Consider the following 21,746-nt stretch of genomic DNA (forward strand, 5'->3'; position numbering starts at 1 on the left):
AAACATTAATGTTCATCTTTCCATAAATATCTGGCTGTTCTCATGTCGCATTAGTTTGAAGTAAAGAATGGCTTTTAGGTTTTGTTACTGTACTTGTTTTATTTGGATAAAAATGCCTTTCATCTAAACAAAAACAAAATGTATTGCATTTTTTATTGAAAGATATTTTTGCTGAATGTAGAATTTGAAGTTGGCGGGTACTTTCTTTTAGCATATTAACAATAAGTGATTCTACTGACTTTTGGCTTCCACTTTTGCTGTTGAGAAGTCAGATGATACACTAACTGTAGCTTTTTTGAGGGTAAGATAGCCATCCTACTTGTCTCCTTTTAAGATACTCTGTTTGATTCAAACATTCTTAGTTTGTCTAGGATTAGAATTCTTTTTATTTATATCACTTGGGTTTCACCAGGTTTCTTGAATCTGCAAAGTGGTGTCTTGTACTCATTCTGAAAAAGTCTCAGCCATTACTGATTTTAAACTTTACCCATTCTTTCTCCTCTGTGTCTGGAATTCCAATCAAATGTATTTTAGATCTTCTTAGTCCTCACATCTCATTCTCCTGTCTGCGTCTTCCTTTTTTATTCTTTCTCTGCTGAGTTACAGATTATTTCTCCTGAACTATTTTCCAAATTCTTTATTCTGTTTTATCTATGCCATTGGGTTTTAAATTTTGGCTGTTGTAATTTCTAGAAGTTCTATTTGGTTCTTGTAAAGATCTGCCTTGTTACTTTTTATGTAGTCTTGTTCTTGCGGATATTTTAAAATTTGTTGTTCTTTTTTCTAAATATTGTAGGTTTTTAATCTGTCTCAGATAATTCTAAGATTTAAAATCTGTGTAGTCTATTTCTGCTACTGTTCTTGTTTCTCATTCATACTACCTTGTTTTCTTGTGTGCCTGGTTATTTCGACTGATTATTATCTTCACAGTTTTTTTAGGGGGTGTCCCAGGATGAATGTGCTCTCTTTTGAGAGGTAGTGTGTTGCCTCTGTCAGGTTTACGGGGTTCTTACCAATCAGGGACTCTTTTTAAACCATTTTTAGGATTATTACTCTCTGGCTCATCCACACTGTGGATATGTGCCTGGGATGTGTGTCTGGGGTGGCCACAGCTTCTCAAATGCCTCATTTTTCCTAGTTTTTTTTCCTCATGCGTTGTCCAGTGCCAGGAAAAACTGCTCTTCATTATCATGTGGTTGGGAGAGAGGTGATGAGTGAATTCTAGTTCATTCTTTTCCTGTGGGAATCATCCTTTGGAGTCCCAATTAAACATAGGGCGAATATCCTTAAGGATTTCTTGTTTGGCAGGTGTTAATTCTTGTCTTTTTCTACCTTACCCCTTGGTGCTGAGAATCTGAAGTATAAGCAGATGGCATTGGCTGTTGCCCTCGGGGCAAAAGTGGCTTTGGTTCTCCTGGGTTTAAGTTTTTCTCAAAATTTAGCCTCACAGTTCCCCTAGTCTTGCTGATTTTTTAATGCTCTTAGACTAATAAATATATGTTTTTGGGTCTATCCAGTGTTTTTCATTGTTTTCAGTGGGAAGTAGATCTGGATAATTCAAGAAATCAAACTGCCTAATGGACTGGGCTGGAGCCTAAGAGACTGTATGTATGCTCTTCTGTGCTGCTGGAGATGTTACAAACTGTTGCCCCCTCCACAACATGCTCTTTGCAGCCTCTCTGAAGGCTGAGTTAGAGAGAAGATAGGTCTTAAGGGTGATATTACTTTAATTTGTTTAATGTGCTTGTCTGGCGGAACTGTCAGGGATAACCATTTTTATGAAAAGTACCACTATTCTTACGTTCACCCAGGCATGAGAATGTAGTGCACAACTTCTTCCTATTTACTTTCCATCTGTTTAAATTGCTTACCTTATTCTTCCATTTCTATAATATTATCTTAATTCTAGGATTACCTTACTACTGCTTGTTGTTATACTGTAGTAACCTCTTAACTGGTGTTTAATTACTACCAGGTTGAACATCCTTTTGTGGGCATAAATTTTTATGGCCTCTTGTGAATGATCAGTTTTTATCAGTTGATGAAATATTTTATATGCTGTCACTATAAATTTTTAGTCTTTTGGAGTTTTATTACATAGAATATTTAATTTTTTATTTTCTTTTTATGTATTTTACTTTCTTCAGTTTGAATATTGTTACCTTCTATAGTCTGTATATTCCATTTTATAAACATTTCACCAGGTAGTGTAATAAGAGCTGGGAATATAAAAATAAGTACAACACATTCATTTGTGTTTAGGTTCATATTCTAGTGTGGGAGATATATAAATGCTTGTAGTGCATAAATACTATAATACTGCAAGTTCAAATATAAAGGAGGGAATAACTATTGTCAAGGAAATCTGGGGAAGCTTTGCATAGATAATGTATTAGTTACGTAGACATTTTTTGATAGAAACACAGGGTATGGAAGGACATCTCAGATATGAGAAATATGTATAAAGTCATAGAGATTAAATCATGGCATGCTGCACAGTGTGCACATAGGGTGCTATAATTGGAGAATGAGTATTTTGGGAGACAAAAATTGAAACCAGGAAAAGAAAGACTCGGGTTAAAAAGGGACGTTGATGGACCCAAAGAGCCTGTGTAGTGGGTATAAAGGACTGGGTGAATGAGGAGGGTGAGGAGGTATGATTGGGGAGAGGGTGTGTCAGTGGTGGGGCTGGTTGTGAACTGCGCTGTGTCAGTGGGAGTGGGCTGCTGAAGTGGGATGTGAATGGGCAGAGTGTGCCAGGGACTGCGAGACTAGTCTCCGATCATCTGTATGGATGTAGCAATCACTTCAGACAGTGGCAAGAAGGTGGATGTTATGATGTTATGACCAGGTTTGGATTTGGACTGCATATGTCCCACTGTTAGCATGGAAAATCCCCGTCCTGAGAAACCTCTAAGTCCTGGGAAAACTGGGATGGCTGGTTACTGTAATGAGCTGCCAGAAAGGCTGGGTGAATTTGAGTCATTGACTGGTGGAGGGCAATCATCTGTAAGGGAGAGGGGCTTGCCAGAGTGAAGGGAGAAAGGAGGGAATGTGTTTATGCTAATTTATGCTGGAGTGGTGTTCCCAGGAGACAGTGTGGAGGTAGAGCAGCATTTAGAAGAGTGGTCGAGCCATATATGTGGGGCGAGATTGGTTAATAGAGGACATAGTGGAAAATGTTTGGAATGAGCACAAATGAGTTAGGTGGGGTCAGGACTGAATTAGATGAGAACCACTATAAGCGCAAAGCTAAGTCTATAGAGGGTCTATATATTGGGCACTGACTGAGGGCAAGGATGAGAGACATAGAAATAATAGAACAAAAGATTCATTGAGAATTTTGGTGTGAAGTTGTTTCCGTTTTGACTCCAGGTGTCTGCCAGGCTTTTAGCTTCCTGGTTGGAATAGGATAAAAACTTTATTCTGGTCTATTTTTTTCACTGCCACTTATTTCACAAAGGTTCAATACTCATATTTAACCCATTGTCTTTGGCGATATACTTTTCATTTGATCTCAGGAATAAATAAGTTTTTAAATAAATTTAGTTTTCTTAATATTGCTTTCTAGATGGTCAGCATCATTTATTACATAATATTTTGTTTACTCATTGTTATTTTATACATCATTATATTACTGACATTTTTCTAGGCCACATCAGCCCGGGAGTGATACAGCCCATAAATTGGCCACTTTTTGAGTCCTGCTCCCTAATGCAAGACTGGTGTGTGTATGAGTGAGAGAGGGTGGTGGTGGTGGTGGTGGTGGTGGTGGTGGTGGTGGTGGTGGTGGAAATTGGTTAATTGGAAGTGACTTATTTCCATCTTCTGTGCCCCTTGTGGCTTCCTAGGTTTCCAGTATCTGGGGGTGCTATCAGCTATTCTTAGTAAATGTATAATGCTATAAATGCTGCCTGGTTACCTGTGTACTGCTATTCTGTAAGGCTCAGCCAAAGCGACTGCCATAACGGGGACGTTGGTGACTTTCAGCTCAGTTTATTTACAGTTGTTTGAGCAAATGCTCTCTCAGCTATGCTCTGAAATTAGTTTCCTTGTCACCTGTCTTCTACTGTGAGTGTGCTTCCTTTCATTCTGCTCATCTACAACTCATAGGGCTGAGCACCAGGCGTGGTGGACAGTCAGGCTCCCACAGAGCTGTAGCATGGAAACCATGCTTTTTACTCTTGTGAGGGGCTGCTGCTTTTGGATTTACTTGTTAGTGGAGTCAGCTTGTCTTCTTTTTTAAGCTTTTGCTATGGTTAAATAATATAGTTAGTTTATAAATTGGCATCTTTTTTTTTTGTTTGTGTTATCTGTTGGTGTTATATCTGACTATAAAAGGTGCTGAAAAATGTTTGTTGAATGGGGTGGAATGAAGTGTGTATCTGATGTACCCTGACAGATTGTCATGTGTCTAATATATATCTGGTCCTGTCATACCCAGCTTGGGAGCTACTACTGTTTTGATTTATTTAGGAGACTTTTTAAGAATTCCTGTGTAAATTAACTTTTTTTAAAAAAAGAGGTTCTTTTTCTTGTAGAAGAAAAGAAATATACTTGAGTATAAGCAATTAATCTTTCCTTTTAGTGTAATTTTTTGTTTATTCCAAATGTGCCTGTGCTAATAAAAAAAATAGTAATAAAGTAATCAGACGATTGAGTTTTACATTGATCAGCTTGGCATAGTTACTGAGACATCAACATACTAATTAGAATGTCAGGATATTAAATTACTGTTCATTTTCTAACTTTTAATGTTTCGGATGATTATAAATGAAAAGAAGATTTATTGTAAAGTAAGTAACATACCATTCTATCTATCAATTTTGGTCAATTAACAGTCATACAGTGGTAATTATATCTGTTTTTATTTTCTATTTTTCTATCCTTCCTAAAGATTTACAAGTTATTAACAATTTAATAAAATATTTTCTCCTGTTATGTGGCTCTTTCTTACATTTAAATGGAGTACATTGTAAGCATCGAATTGTAAATAGAATATTGTTTTCAACTACATTTTATTTTAGGTTGATTTGTGTTCTGGTATTAATTACTGTGTAAAAACTACCCTCAAGCTAAAATGATAATTCTAAAACCTAATATCAAAAACTTAAAGCCAAACCTAACTCTAAAACTTTAAGCAATAACCATTTTATTATCACAATTTTGAGGGTTTCAGATTGAGCTCAACAGGGCAATTCTGCTCCATATGGTTTCACATGAGGTTACTTGGTCTAGTCTAGTCTGGTCTAGTACGTATAAGACAACTCTATTCACATGCCTGGTGCTAAGGTGAGGACGGAGTGACCCATGACTCCAAGAGAACAAGGCAGAAGCTTTCATTCCTCTCAAAGAATAGACCCGGTACTGGCCTGGTGTCATTCGTGCCATATTGTTGCTCTAAGTAGCCATAGGCCAGCCCGGATCAAGGGGAGGGAAAATAGAGCTCAGCTCTCAGTGGGAGGCTATCAAAGCCTCTAATCCCCACAGTAGGATTAATTAGTGATTAGGTTACAGTGGGTTTGGACAACCAAATACCCAATATAGATCACAATACTTATTACCGATATAAAAATCTACATTTATTAGAGAGATTAAATCATGATATTAATATTAAACATTATGATATTTGCTTTTTGTATTTGCTGTCTTCACAAATTTTTGATATCATTATAAAAGAAATGATCCCCAGTTGTTTTATTATACATTGGATGTTTTAAACACTTTCCATTAATAATTTGTTTTAATTGTAATTTTAATATACAGTTGGAATTGTTAACACGTATTTTTACATGTTAGTACAGAAGTTTCATTTTAAGAAAAACTGATATGTAAATCATTTATTTACATTCGTTGATATTTCCACAAAGGGTTTGAGATAGCTTTCAATAAGACACATACGATAAATCTGTGTAGAAGTAGAATATAAATAGCAGTGGATAATGAGGATCAAGAAAAACAGTAAATGGCATCACCATTTGTCCAGTGACTGAGCTCCAATCCTAGGAGTCTTTTTCTCCAGATCCTCTTTGTTTGTGATCAGTCTCTGCTGTCTCCAAAATCAATGCCAAATCTGTCTACTTGTGTTTTTTCTACCAGTGCTTCTCTGGTTCAGGCCACCATCATCTTTTCCATAGATTATCGTGATAGCCTCTTAAACATAAGCAGTGTAAAGCAGATCTTAATTTTGTACTGTTTAATGTACAGTTCTTAGTATAAAAGTCTGTCTTTACCTAGGTCTCAGGGCTCTGTTTACCTCTCTAACCACCTCTTCACCACCACCTGCCTGCCACTGTCCTTCTCACTGGCTTTCTTTCTGTTCCTCCAACTCACCAGCCTTTTTCCACTTTAGGAAAAAGGACCTTTTAGGACCTTTGCACCAGCTGTTACCTCTGTTTGGGATGCTCTTGCCACAGGTTTGCTTGGCTGACTTCTTTTTATGCAAGTTTCCATTTAAATGTCACTTCTTCAGAGAGACTTTAATTGACCACACAACTGAAAGTTTAAATCCATTCATCCATAGCACTTCTTGTTTTGTTTCTATCATAACTTGCTACCTGATAGTTTCTTGTTTCTTATTTATTGTCCATCTCATCCCATTAAAATGTAAGCTTTATGAGAGCAGTTTTTTTTCTTTCTTTGCTTAATTATAGTTGGAGCCCTTCTGCTAGAAATAGTGCTGTGTAAATAGTAGGTCCTCAGTGTTTTAGAAAAAATGAGTGAATTCTACATTTAAAAAAATCAAATGTTAGAATTAATGGTGGTATTTTTAGGATATAAGTTTATTTTAGAAAAGAGGATTCTTTTCTTGGGATTTACTCTTTAGACTGATGATCTATATCAGAATCACTAATGGACCTTTTAAGAAAATGTACAACTGATGTTTGTAGGTCTAGGCGCCAACTGAAATCTGTAATTTTGAAAAGCTCCACTGCACATCTTATATACATGCTTGCTTAAGGACCAGGGCTATGTAGAAAACTTCTGGTTATTTTATTTATAAACATGATTGAATATCGTTGATTGGAAGTTTACAAAATAAATCTCTGGGAAGCCTTAATTATATCTTTATTTCAGAGGCCAGTGTAATAGATTAGTGGTTCCAAAGTGGCGTGATCAAGATGATCATTTGGGAGTGTGGGAAGTAAATAATACAACGTCTATTTTTAATCTCATTTTAAAGCTTTTTAGAGAAGGAATGTTTTATGTGTATCATATTACAGTAATACATGTAATTTATAAGTATATGTATTTTGGAAGTATATACTCAAAATATTTCATTGATAAAATATGTGATCTAGAGAGGTTGGAGATGACTCTGCCAGTCAGGATAGATTATGCAGTGGTACGAAATGACCCCCAAACCTCAGTGACCACTGAAAAGGTTTGTTTCTTGTCCATGCTCTGTGTCCTGTGGGCCATCTACAGCCCTGCTTTGTGTCATACTGACACTACAGCTCAGGCTGATTGACCGGCCTTTGGAACTTCAGCAGTTGCTGCAGCAGAGGGAGGAGAGAACTGGGTAAACCACGTGCTTGTAAAGCTTTAGCTTAGGAGTGACACTTCTGCTTAGATTTCACTGGCCAAATAAAGTTATGTGGTCACGCATGAGTCCAGCAGGTAGAGGATGCATAACCATCCATCTGCATCAGGTGAATAGCAGTGCAGTCTACATAGACAGTTTCTACCTGTCTGTTAACTGTGTGGGACGTTTGCCTCTCCAGAGCTCACTCAGTCTCCTGTCAGGATTTCCGGCAGGGTGAGACTGCTCTCCTAGTTTATGGTTTGATGAAGAATGTCAAAAAGAAAAACACACAAACACAGCCCCAAATCCAGAATTCTATTAGTAGGGTAGCATGTACAATAATATAATTACAACATATAGGAAAAAAACTTTACCCAGACTTTTAGAGCTTAGTGTGATTTGTGCTTGCCAAAAAGATTATACCATTATATTGTGTGCTACTTGAAACATTCCTGTACTGTCGAATGGGTCGGTATAGTTCATAGGGGTTGAGGTGTGGGGAATTTAAGTAGTGGTGGAACAAGAAGAACTTCACAGCTCAAATGTTCAGGGTCTTTGCTGATTGAAAATTAACCAGATTGAAGGTTGAGTATATCTGGAATAGTAATGTAAGTCACTCAGGAAGTATGATTCCATTTAGAGAAGTTTGTTTATATACTACTTCTATTCAGGAAGATGTTTTTTATGAAGTGTGACATATAGCAGATCCTCGAATAATGCCTTTTCATTCAGCTTCATTTTGTTGTAATGTTGATGAGATGCTGTAGGAACTTACTCTTTTTTATATCAATTAGCCTATGGTAAAATTGGTTTTGTTATACATTGTTTCTCTTGAAGTCACAGAACCTATCAAAGATGTTAAGTGAGGACTTTGACTCGATTGTAAGATATTGCAGCCATAACCTAGCTTGCTTTATTATTTTGAATAATCTCTAAAGACCAGTCATGTTAGTTTAATAAAGTTACTCATAAAATCAATAGTTTTAACTCATAAAAATGTACTCAAACCAGTTTTGTTGCAGGAAGCATTTTATTCCTGGGGAAAAAAGCCTGGAAAATAGATGGTAATCAAAATATACAGTACTGATAGTAATAATAAATTTACCATTTATTAAGGGCATGCTATTTGTTATACCTATCCTATACACTTTCCATACTTTATTTAAAAGCAACATGAAGTAGATATTCTTTATTTTACTGATGAAGAAACTGTGGTGTGAAGAGGTTAATTAACTTGTTCAAGATTTGAACTTAGGTTTCTGCAATTACAAAAACTATATACTTTCCACTATGTGGCCCTGCTTTCGTAATTGCTCCACTATAACTTTTCACTCTCTTAGATGAGATTCTTTGTTAGTAGAAGCAGGAAGCCATTTAATTTTGTCTTGATCTTTTAGAGGATGAGTGTTTGCAAGACATGGGAGACTGAGAAAACGAAATATGCTCATATTTTTTTTTCCAGTAATTTTTAGCTAGAAAGCAGTAGAGAACATTCAAGATAATTTTAAAAATTTAAAATAGTGAAGTCAGTAGCAGTTTATGCTAATGGTAAAGTTTCATACAATTATCCTACTTTCCAATAGAATTCTCTTTGGAATTTTAATTTTGGTTATATCTAAATAGATAAATGAAGATTTAGAATATGTGTGATAAGTGGATGAACTTTTTAATTCACCAAGGAAAAACTATTTATAAAAGGCTAGAATGCAGGAAATGACATGTGTTCTAGATAGCATGCTTGTGATTTGGGATGCACCTGGTTATTTCGCTTGAATGGTTTAGAATTCCTTGGAATTTTATTCATTATTTCTAATTTAAACAAGACTAGGTCATTTTTTGGGGGGGTACTTTTCAATGGAAGAAAATCTAATGTTCTTTAATTACATACTCTAGGTTTCATTTGAGCTCTTGAGACTTTTTAAAAATTGAATCTCGATTATAATTTTTAGACAGAAGACTGAACAAGTGAAGCCTCTTGTAACTAATGTTGTATAACAGTTGAACAGATGTGTGCTTCCCTGCTTCCCTGACATTTATGTGATAAGCAGTTAATTACTTATAAACACCTGTGGTATTAATACAAATATTTGTATTGACTTTAGGGAAGGGAGCGATACTATATTACTCTAGAAGTAATAGTAGTACTTATATGTTGCTATGAGAGTTGTTTAGTTAGAATCCAAAATAATATTAGGACAAACATCTTTGTGTTCAAAAATACCTATTTCTTTTTTGCTGAAATAAGTGATTACAAAAGGACCATGGTGGGTTAACACATTTGGTCTCAACTTCAGTTTTGTCAGATTTAGTCTGAGAAAAACCAGTGCATGCAATCAATTATAATTACCCTTTGGTGGGAGAACAGGCATCTATATTAAAATTTTATTTAATTTCAAATATGTTCATCAAGCAAATTTGAAATATATTTTCATATTTAAATGGGAAATTCATGAAGGGAATAATGAAAAGACTATCATGAGATGTGAAGATTTCTTTTCCTCTTTTTACCGTATCTCTCTAGTCAGTTTCTTTATCAGTGCTGTTTGAGAATCATGTCTCTAAAACTGGTCTAAAACATAACTACTTTCTTTCAAACATCTGCAGTGTCTGTCTCGTGTATTTGCATTTCGAGGGATTTAACTGTGGAATGCAAAATAAAAGGTAAATAGTCTATAGAGAAGTTACTGCCAACAGAGACGTGTGTAAAGAAAGCAAATATGAAAGTATAATCTGGTGTTAGCTCTTAGAGAAATATTTGCTGTTGCTAAACCTCAATTTAAACACTCAAGAATGAGCTTTGATTATATGTTATATGTGCTGAGATATCCTTTCAAACTTTTACCTATAAGACTTTTCATGACCTCTAGTTATATTACATTTTTAGTTTCTATATTTTTATCTTGTTCATTACCTAAAAGAGATTGAGGTGAAAAATTTCAATTGACGACGTTTTCTTGCATTGATTTTGATGTTATGTGTTTGTTTAACTCTCTTGCAAAGCAATATCATGTTGTTTATTTGGAGATTGCATGGCTTTGTGGGTTTTAGTGTCAGACTTTAGTTGAAAATCAGTTTGATTCTTATTCCTATTAATTAAATATAAAACTAAGATAATATCTACCTTGTGGGGTTGTTGGTAAAATTAAATGAGATGGTTAATTAAAATGATTAGCATGTGGACTAGTGGATGGTATGTATGGCTCTCAACTTTCATTGACTTTTGAACAATGTATAGATTGACACACCTAAAATACCTCCTCTGTGCTTTTTCATATAACAACCAGTGAGCAAATGTTTTGATCCATTCCATAGTAGTGAGATAGCTGTCAGCCAGCCAGTGATTCTGTTTGTTTATTGCTATCATTATCTTTATGTTATTGTTTGTGCAGTTACTGTAGTATCTTGTAGGGGGTTTTCTCACTGTGCCCTTTAGAAACGGGCCACAGATGGGCCGGGATGCAGTGACAGTGGGTTGAATGGGCAGTGCTTTGGGCCCAGCCTTATTTCAACCAGAGTAATTTTTTTTTTTCTAATTTGTGCAACATGTTATCTTTCCAGATAAGATTTCCTTTGAAATAATTATTTTCATTCCTTATCAGACATTTTAAAATCAGTTTTCCATTGGATTTCTACCTTCTATGGAAAAACAGAGAAAGAAATACTTAACTATCACTAGTAGTAAGAAACATTAGTCTTTGACTCAATAGATTTGGATAAATGTGGAAATTATTAGGCGTGCCAAAAGTGGTGATTCTGCAGTGTCAGTCTAATACTTACTGGATTTAAGCTGGTCAACAGTATCTTTGATTTTGAAGCAAAAGAACAAAATTAAAATGATATGCAAGAAAATGGTGAATGATTAGAAATTGAAATAAAAAAATACCATTTATAATACCTTTGAGAACATCAAACATCTAAGGGGTAAATTTAATAAAACATGTGCAAATATAGAGAAGAAAATAGGAATTATCTGTAATCCCTTTGCCTAGAGTCATTTTGATGTAGACTTTTTCCCACGCATAAACTTACATACAAACAGATACTTGGAATCTCTTAAAGATTAATTTACTCTGTTTTCACCTATCTGTATTAGTTTACTTTCACCTAATAATATTTCACAGGAATCTTCCAATGATAGTAATCATAAATTTTCATAATTTTAAAAAGAGTTTTACTGACTGCATAATATTCCATTATAACACAATCATTGACTTTTATTTTACTCTTTTAATCCTTTAAAAACTAAGAAGTATAACCATAGCCAGAAATATATGTGAAACAAAAACACATATTTCAGTAGATTATTATTAAGTAAACATTAGTCTTATTCAGGTGAGGAATAAAGCTTTGCTGTTATCCTTGAAACACCTCCTTGTGCCCTTTTTCAGCTAATCCTTTTCTCTCATTCCTAGAAGAATCCACTAGTTTCACTTCATGGTAACCAAATCCTTACCTTTTTTCTTTTAGTTGACCATCTGAATAATCATCCCTAAACCATGTAATTTTTTATATTGAAATAAACCTTTAAATAAGTGGGTATGTTTTTGTCTTGTTCCTGAATTATTTTGCTTAATATATATTTAAGATTATGCACATCGTGTGAGATTGCAGTTTATTTTTATTGCTGTGCCCTACTGTGAATATACCACACTTATTCATTCTGCTTTTGGTGCATATTTGAGTTTCCATTTTTTGATTATTATGAACATATTGCTCTGTGGTTCTATGAATAAATGCTTGTTCATGTTTCCTTGTATGTATGTTTCTCTGGGGCCTTGGTCTGCAAACTGGAATATCACTTGGAAACCTGTTAGAAATGAAAATTCCTGGGACCCACCCAATCTACACTTAGGAATCGGGGACTCTAGGGATGATTGCCAGTAATTTGTGTTTTAACAAGCCTTCCAGGTGATTGTTGTGACAGGTACAACTTGAAGTCCATTGATCTCGGGTCACCAAAATATGGCTAATGGGCCAGGTCCTGGCTGCTGGCTGTTTTTGCATGGGGTGTGAATTAAGACTTTTTTTTTTTACATTTTTATGTTACTTTATTTTACTTAATTTTTTAAATTTTATTTTTTATCGTTCCCTTAAGTTTTAAATAGTTGAAAAAAATTGAAGAATAACATAACATGTCTTCGCACAGGAAAATTACATGAAATATAAATTTTAGAATCCATAAATAAAATTTTATAGTAACACAGCTGTCTTCATTTGTTTACATGTAATTTTCTTGCTGCAACAAAAAACTATGTAATTTTGACAGACCTTATGGTTAGCAAAGCCTAACATAGTAACTATTTTGGTCTTGTGTAGAAAAAGTTTGCTTCTTTCTATCCCAATGTATGTACTTAGGAGTAAAATTGCCAGGTTGTGGGATATATATACCTTCAACTCATAAGATAATACCAGATTTTCTAAAATAATTACACCAGTTTATATTCCTATAGTGAGTTATGAAACTTCCCATTGCTCCACATTCTCATCTGTATTGTTCAACTTAATTTTGGTTGTCCCAATGATGTATAGTAGTATCTTCACTGTGTTATTTTGCCTCCAAAATTATAATGTGAAGAATTTCAAACACAGAAAAGTTGCAAGAATCTTGTGAATATCCATGTGTTCACTACCTAGATTCTACAATTTACATTTTACTATTCTTGTTTTATACATTCCTCTATCTACCCACTATCCATTTCAAAATAAGTTGCCAAAATCAGAACTCTTCTCACTAAATTAACTAGAGTTCAGTGTTAACTATTCTCTTTTTATTTAAGATAAAATTTATATACAGTGTAATGTATAGATCTTAAGGGTACCATTCTTGAGTTCTGACTCCTCAAACTTAGCAAAAGATACAGAACATCACTATCACCCCTGAACGTTTCCCCTTGTTCTAGCCCAATAAATCTCTGTCCCGGCCGTCCAAGAGGCAACCACCACTCAAAATTTTTTTTTTTTTACTGTATTAGTTTTTTCCATTCTAAAACTTTATATAAACGGGACCATATAAGTCTTTCTGTGGTCATATGCTTTCATTTTTTTTTGTGGTAAATATCTAGAAGTGGGATTGTAGGGTCATAGGGGCAGATGTTTTTAGTCTTATAAGAAACTGTAAGATCTTTTTCTCTAGTGGCTGTACCATTTACATTCCACCAATAATATATGAGAGATCTAATTCTTCCACACCCTCAACAACATTTTTTCCCATTTTTAATGTTAACCATTCTAATGGCTATGTATATTTTGTCATTGAGGTTTTCACTATGACTTTAATTTGTACTTACTTGGTGATTAAGGAGTTTGAGCATCTCTTCATATATTTATTGAACTTTTGAATTTTATCATTTTGTAAAATGCCTCCTTGTCTTTTGCTCATTTTTTCTGTTGGATTGACTGTCTTTTTCTTATTTCTGTCTCAGCTGTTCTTGGTCCTTCGTAAGTCCAAATACGTTTTAGAACCAACTTGGAAATGTTCACACACAGACACACGCAAAAGCTATTGCGATTTTGTTTGAGAGTGCGTTGAATCTATAGGTCAATTTGAGGAGAATTGGTACTTTTACAGTATTAAGTCTTCTGGTTCATGTTTATGGGATATCTTGTTATCTAGATTTTCTTCAGTTTCCCTCAGTAAGGTTACAGTTTCTTTGCAGAGTCCTTGTGCATCTTTTGTTAGGTTTATTTCTAGGTATTTGATAGTTTTAATTCCGTTGTAAATGGGACTTTAAAAAAAATCCGTTTTCGAACTTGGTTGTTGACATATGGAAATACACTTAGTTTTTTTATATTCGACCTTGTATTCAGTTACCTTGCTTAATTAGGTCAATAGGTCTAATATTTATCTGTGGAGTCTTCTGAATTTTCTAAGGATACTAATGTAATCTGTGAATGACAGTTTTGTTTCTTCTCCGATTCTTATACTTTTTTTTTCTTTTTTGTCCTTACCTATCTGGCTTTCTTTCATGGAATCTTGTTCCATTGTGTGCTTTGTTATCTCTGATTGTGTACTACAGATTGCATTTGGAAAGTTATTTGGAAGGCCTAGGAGGATTATATTTTTCTCCATAAGGTTGTCATTTATTTCATCCATGGATCTCGGGACAGTGTTAGTCTAGGATAATTTTTAATTAAATGCAGAATCTGAGGTCTCTGACCCACTAGATGATTGGAAATTGGACTATAGATCCTTATGACAGTTAATAAACTTCTGGTTCAACTCCACATAAGTTCTTCAGGGTCCTAGAGAGTAGGAGATAGGTTATCCACTTTTGACTGAGTCTCTTTGAAGCTGCTTTCTGTGAATAAGCAAATATAAAAGTGGGCTTTAAATGACAGGCCTTGACTGTTGGCCTGGCAGTTCCTAGGTAACCTATGAGACCTTCGATGCAGATGGTTTGGTCTAAATTACCTAGTTCACATTAACTGAAATTTAAGGTTTTTTTTTTTAATGATTCCATTGAGTTTTTAATTTCTGTTCCTGAGTTTTTTATGTTTCTAGAAGTTCTTGTTTCCTTCCCCTTCCCTTTAAAATTTTTTTTCTTAAATAACTTTTTGTGATTTTCCATTCATACAGCTATCATCGCACTTGTCTTTTATTTCTTTACGCACCTTTATGCTTTGAGTCTTTTGTTTTTGCTCATGAAGGGATGTATTATTGTGTGCCTTGTTATATAAAATGCAGTGTGTTTGACATTATATTTAAAAGTATTTGTAGGAACCCTTTGAGGCAGGCTGTGAATGTACTTTTCTTTGAGTGGATTTGAGTTTGCTTCTGCCAGGTGTTTGGGGCATTTGAATTAGAGAACCACCTTAAAACAAGTTCAAGGTTCCGTATTTTTCTAACGACCCGTACTGCATTTGAGCAGTAGGGTCTCAAATGAAGTGAAGTTAGATACCTTACTTCATGTGGGCCCGACTCTGTGTATTTAGTCTTCTGCACTTTAAAGAAGATGCTTTAAAATTTTTTATCAGTGTTTCTTCTGTGATTCTGGTGAGAAGTTGATCTGAATATAACCTGCTTTATTGAAACATCAAATTCCACTGTAATTATTTAACTGAGTACTTGTTGGACATTTAGTTTTTATTATTATTATCATAAATAATGTTGCGATGAAGAAAAATTGTTCTTATTTATTTGTCCTGTTGTTTACTTAAGATTAATCCTGGAAGTAAAACTGTTGGAGTCTGTGTGTTTTAAGGCTTTTTGATATGTTCTGTCAAAGGGACCTTTGGAGAGACTGTCCCAACATTGTGTATTCACTTGTGGATTACTAGTCTTTATGTCCTACTGCCGAGGGATTTATTGAGAGTAACCTAGATGTCAGGTGATGTAAATATCTCCATCAGTTTGTCATTTGTAATTCATATCTATTTACAGATCTTTTATTTTACTGTATAGAAGTTTAAAATTTTTATCTAGTTAGAGCTATTTTTTCTTTTTAAAGCCATAATTAGTCTGAGATAATAGATTTCTAGTTGTTCCTAGCAAAACTAATGTTTTAAGTTTGGAGTTATTTTTTGTGTCTAGAGAGTTGAGAAATAGTTAAATCACTCTTACCTGCAAATAGATATTTTAATAAATTAACATAACTCTTGAATTGGAATAATGCTCATTTTTAGTCTATATGAGTTTTTATTATAATTCTTTTCCTTTTGTATTATAATAATTTTTGTTTCTGTACTACTGTTCTTTTGTTATATGTTCTCAGAAATTGGCAGAGTGGAAATGTGAAAGTATATTGAATTTAAATTTTCTTCCTTATTCTGGCTTTATTAATGATAATAGTGATTTAGTAATCATGTTAGGAATGATTGGAGATATCAGAGTTTAAAAAATTCTATGAAAATATAGAATCTTCACTAGAATAGGAAAGTATTTTATTGAAATGAAAGAAGACTTAATTTCTTAAGCGGTATAAAATATGTTTTTTTAGATAAGAGATGAAGAGAAGGCTCTTCGAGAAAAGGAGATTATTGCTTCATCACCCAGTTTAAGCGCGACTAAATGGGAGTTGGAGTCAGTTTATAAGGTATGTAAACTTTTAGAATACTTCCTAGGTTTTTAAAAATATATTACATAGAAGTTTATATACATATTTAATTAACCTATTTGTATAGCCTCTTGTCACCACAGCCTCTCTCTCCCTCTCCTGCAGATTTCTTCTTTACCCAAATAAGGGTGCGCCAACATTCTGTGTTGGGCTTTGCTTCTACACAGACACCCCTCTAATCTTGCTTGGGTTCTGACCCCCTATCGCAGGCCATTCTCTAAAAGAAATTCTCTCCTCACAATGCTTAAGCTTTATACTGCATGCTGAGCTGCCCCCTGCAAGCATATCCTATCACTCACTTGGCTCAGCACCTGTCTCTGGGTCACAGCCCTGCATGAAAGTCTTTGTTGTCATTGGGCTCTGATACCATTCTTGGACTTTGTCCCCACGTGGACGCTGCCCCATGCCACTTGGGCTCTGACTCTGTCTGCCTACTTGCTCTCCCACGGGAAAACCTTCTTTCACCTACCTAGGTTCCAGCCTGCACTGAGCTGCCCCTGCTGTCCCCTGCCCCTTAGCACAGACACTGCTTTGTGTGAACCCACTGAGTGGTTCTTGGACTAAATAGCTCCAGAAGGGGAAGACAGGATAGCTGAGATTCATTTGAGCTTTTATAGCTGCAACACCACAATTTCCTTTGAAAGAATGTACTCATTATTATTGGTGAGTGCCAGGAGTTTAAAATCCTGCCTCCACTTTAACTCCCCATTTTGGCTTTCTGTTTCTACCAGTTAGGCCATCATACAGTAAGCCTTCCAAACCTAGAGTGTCGGAATCCAATATTTATTCCTCCTACACCACACATTTCCTATTACTCTGCCTTCACATCATCTTTTGCTTCTGCTTGGGCATTTTTATTTCCACTGTGACCACCCTGATAAGTGAGAATCATGGAATAGTGGAGCTAAAGAATCCCTAAGGGCCATATAGACCATCTCTTCTTCCTCTTTCCTGGTTTTATAGGTCTGGCTGCTGAGGTTTAGAAACATTTATTAAGTGTACTGAAATCATAAGTCTAATAAGTAACAAATTTTGGACTAGAACTCATGTTTCCAAACTTCTATCTCCTTTTCTTGCCTAGATTATTGACTTAAATTCTCTTACCCCTCCTCTGATACATCCTGTGTGAAGTACTTGTTTGGTGCAGCGTTACACATGGACTACCCTGTAGAAATGTTCGACTTCCATATGTATCTTATCTTATTTTCTTAACTAAGTGGTGACCTCCTTCAGGACAAAGACAGTGTCATAGTCATAGAAATCTGTAAATTGAGGAAAAAAATGTTAAAAATCACACAATCTATTGTGTGATGTCATTGGATGTATTGAAGAATGACAGACATACAGAGTCCCTAAAAGTTGAGCGAATAGGCAATTTAGGGACCTTTTTTTAACCTGATTTTTCACCTCACTTTTAAAAAGGGAAACTTTTTGGAAATTAAGGATGATTTTCTCAGTTCACTATTATATTCTGCTGATATCTTAAAATTTTAGTATAGTCCATAGGACTTTAAAAATGTGTGTAGAATAGAATTAGTTTTATTTTTTAATATTTAGTGGCAAATAATAGCAAAACTAAATGCTTGTTATTTCTATTTCTTAGTGTTGAAATTAGCTTTTGCATTGTATTTCTCTAGAGAAGGAATGGAAACATAGATGAAGAAGTTTATATTACTTGCTAGTAATTTTCAGCACCAAACATGTTGTACACACATTAGGATTTTACTTGATGCAGAATAAAATGTGGAGGATATTATATGAGAGGAATGCAGTGTGCTCAGAGGGCTTGAGTTGGGAGTTTGAAATCCTGAGGTTTATAATTTGTAAATTCATGAGTTAAGTAAAAATAAAGCATTCTGACTTGGGTTATAATTATTTTTCAAAACATCTACTCTGAAATGAACACATTTTTGGACTGCCACTTCTTCGTAATGCTAATTGTTCAGTTTTAAGGAGTATAAATTGATTCCCACTACCCCCCCCCCCCCTTTTTTTGTCCTGCTGGGATTAATGAATTTCTCATAGGAAGAATTTTATTTGGATTTAATACATATGAAGATTTAGGAGAATTTCAAAATGACAGATACTGCTTATTTTCCCTGTTTCACTCTGAATTCAGATCCCTTTTGCTGATGCTTTGGATTTGTTCCGAGGAAGGAAAGTCTATTTGGAAGATGGCTTTGCTTATGTACCACTTAAGGACATTGTGGCAATTGTCCTGAACGAATTTAGAACCAAACTGTCCAAGGCTTTGGCAGTAAGTATTTTTTACCACATTTCCATAGTCACTTTATTTCCACATGTTCACATTTTCATTTATATACCCTTAGTAGTTTTGTTCTTTACTTCTTAAGAAATGAGTTAATTTTCATAGTAAAATTCAAATTGCTTATGATGTTGTATTGGTAATTCTAGAACTGTTAGGTTTTTGTTACTATTCATAGTTTCTTATTTTTTTCTTTCTCTTAGTAAATACTAATGGTGAGTTGATTAATTTTGTGAGTGGCCGCTGTGGGTTTCTTCAAGGTTGTGTCTTTTTGTTCAGAGATGGATTTCATATCCAGACCTGCATAATTAGAGTGTTCTGTGGTGGATGTAACCCTTGGGTTTCTGTTCTGAATTGATATTTACTGTCAGTAGAGGGCAAAGTCTAGTTCTTTTTATGCTTTTTAAAGCTATACTGATTATAGTACATGCATCGGCCAACTTTTCCTTTTAAGTTAAGAATTACGGTATTTTTTGGTATAAGTAATTTTTATTACTGACTTTCCTGGGTTACCTAAATATATATAATTCAGCTATATTGGTATTTGGGAAGACTAAAATGTTAATTCTGGTTTTATTAAATAAGGCAGTTTATGAAAATATCTATAGCATAATAGATGTTTAATAACTTAATATTCTCTCTCTCTAATCCTATTTTTTTTTTTTTTAATCCTCAGTAAAGTTGATCTTTTTAAATAGTTTCCTTATTTGTCTATGACTTTCTCTGGACCATAATCTATTTACAGATGAAGATAGCGTTTTTCACTACTGTGAATCTCTGTAGCCGACACTGATGTTTGTCTATCGGTTGGCCATTCTCCTTGTTTTATTTTTATTAATTTTGTTCACCTATTTTCTCTCTGTTGACATTTTAGACAGCACTTCTTTATGTGAAACAGCCACATACTTTTCAGGACATTGGGCATCTCCATCTCTCATCCACTGAATGCCAATAGTGGCCCCCAGTCCCCATGACAACCAAAAATATCACCCTTTATTTTTGAAAGCTTCTGGAGCGTTGGGACCATCCTTGGGTTGATCATAGTGGTTTTCTCCACCTTTCCAAATTGTTGGTCTATGCATGTGATTCAATGGAATTCTGGCTGAAAATATGAGAAATTGGGGGCTTCTGAAAAAGAGCTTTCCTTGCTAATGAAAATGGGCACATGTATATGTGCTAGTCAGTTTGTCTCCCTAGTTAGTAGTCTAATGTACAAAGAGGGATATGTGGTAGATTTTTGCAAATTTTATTTTTTTCTATTTTTGGGCAGAAAATGAGAGATAACAGTATACTGAAATTAAAGACAAAACGAAATTCTTAAGTTAGTAATAAATTCATTTTTTCAGCAAATTGCACTTAAACTTTATACTTTGTTGAGAAAAAATGCAGCATATAAACTTTGAATTCTTTTTTCTTTCCTCCTGTTCATTCTTTCCCCCCTCCAACATACTTTAAGAAATTTAAAAATAACTTTTTATAATTTCAAAATAATCACAAACTTACAGAAAAGTTGCAGGTAAAAACAATGTTTTCCACAAACCATTTGAGAATAAGTTCCCAACCTGATGTGTCATCACCCCAATACTTTAGTGTGTAATACCTGCAAAGACATCCTCCGCCGTAACCACAATTTAACTGTCAAAATAAGGAAGGAAGCATCAGGACATGATTACTGTCTATTCCTCAGATCCTGCTCCAATTTCACCAGTTGTCTCAATTGTCTCAATATGTCCTTTATTTGTCCTAAATCACATGTGTTATTTAGTTATTATGCCTTTTTAGTCTCCTTCAGTCTGGAACAGGTTCTTAGTTTCTCCTTGACTTTCATGACTTTGTTACTGTTTAAGATTCCAGGCTAGTTATTTTGTAAACTATCTCTCAATTTGGGTTTGTCTTATGTTTCTGCATGGTTAGATGCAAGTTGTACATCTTGAGCAGGAATGTCATAGGGTATATATTCTTTTCATTGCATCCAGTCAGGTGACACATGACTTTCATTCATCTCACTTCTGATTGACTTTATTTAACAGTTTATTTACCCATTCTGTTGTTGATATGCATTGAATTTATTTTTCTTTCTTGTGGTTATTACTAATACCGATGCCCTGAACATTCTAGGACATCTTTGGCAAACACGTTTCTTTCAGTTCTATGTCCAGGATTGGAATTGCAGGGTAAAGGATAATCTATATTGTGCTTTAGTGAATTCAGACTTACCGAATTTGTCTTGATTTCCACTGGGTTGTGGAGCGCTCTGGTCTCAGTGTCTTTGGATTTGATGGAAGAGGGCCAGTGAGTTGCTGCTTCAGACAGTGCTCAGCTTTCTCCTGGGTGGGTCAGGGCCAAGTTCGTTTGAGAGGTTGTTCAGAGAACCCTTTGCCTTACCACACAGGAGATTGGGTGGAGTGTATTGCCTGGCAACTTGTTCTGATAGCTGTGGGAGGGAGTGGGAATGAAGAGAGGATATTTCTTATACAGCTATGGTGAAGGAGAAATCTAAACCTAATGCTATGGTCTCTTTATTACTGTCTTTTCCAGTGAAGAAAATTTTGACCTTGGAGTATGTAATTGAAAAATTTCAATCTTATTAATGGAAATATTCTTGTAGAATGAGAAACATTGCTGTAAAGATGAAAAAAAAGTATTTTAATTACTGGTAGAAAAAGAAATAAATGATGCTGCAGGAAGTCCAAGTTGATAGAAGAGATTTTTTTTTCTGTGTGTTTGTTTTTCAGTTACAGTTGACTTTCAATATTATAGTAGTTTCAGGTGTATAACATAGCAGTTAGACATGTATATAATTTATGAAGCGATCCCCTGATAAGTCTAGTACCCACCTGGCCTCATACATCGTGATTACAATATTATTGACTATATTCCCTGTGCTATACTTTATATCCCT

At 34.8% G+C, this 21,746-nt stretch overlaps 1 protein-coding gene across 4 annotated transcripts in view; it reads left to right on the top strand.

Moving 5' to 3' along the window:
• The window catches only part of PRIM2 (DNA primase subunit 2), a 241,133-nt gene that overhangs the window by 31,927 nt on the left and 187,460 nt on the right, over window positions 1-21,746 (top strand). For all 4 annotated transcript variants that reach the window (XM_016145668.2, XM_016145670.2, XM_036219001.1 and 1 more), the window contains exons 6-7: window positions 16,462-16,557; window positions 18,698-18,835. In XM_016145668.2, coding sequence (XP_016001154.2) covers window positions 16,462-16,557; window positions 18,698-18,835 — 234 coding nt within the window. The remainder of the gene's footprint in view (window positions 1-16,461; window positions 16,558-18,697; window positions 18,836-21,746) is intronic.

The sequence above is a fragment of the Rousettus aegyptiacus genome, unplaced genomic scaffold, assembly GCF_014176215.1.
Source record: "Rousettus aegyptiacus isolate mRouAeg1 unplaced genomic scaffold, mRouAeg1.p scaffold_m13_p_1, whole genome shotgun sequence".
Taxonomy (NCBI): Eukaryota; Metazoa; Chordata; class Mammalia; order Chiroptera; family Pteropodidae; genus Rousettus; species Rousettus aegyptiacus.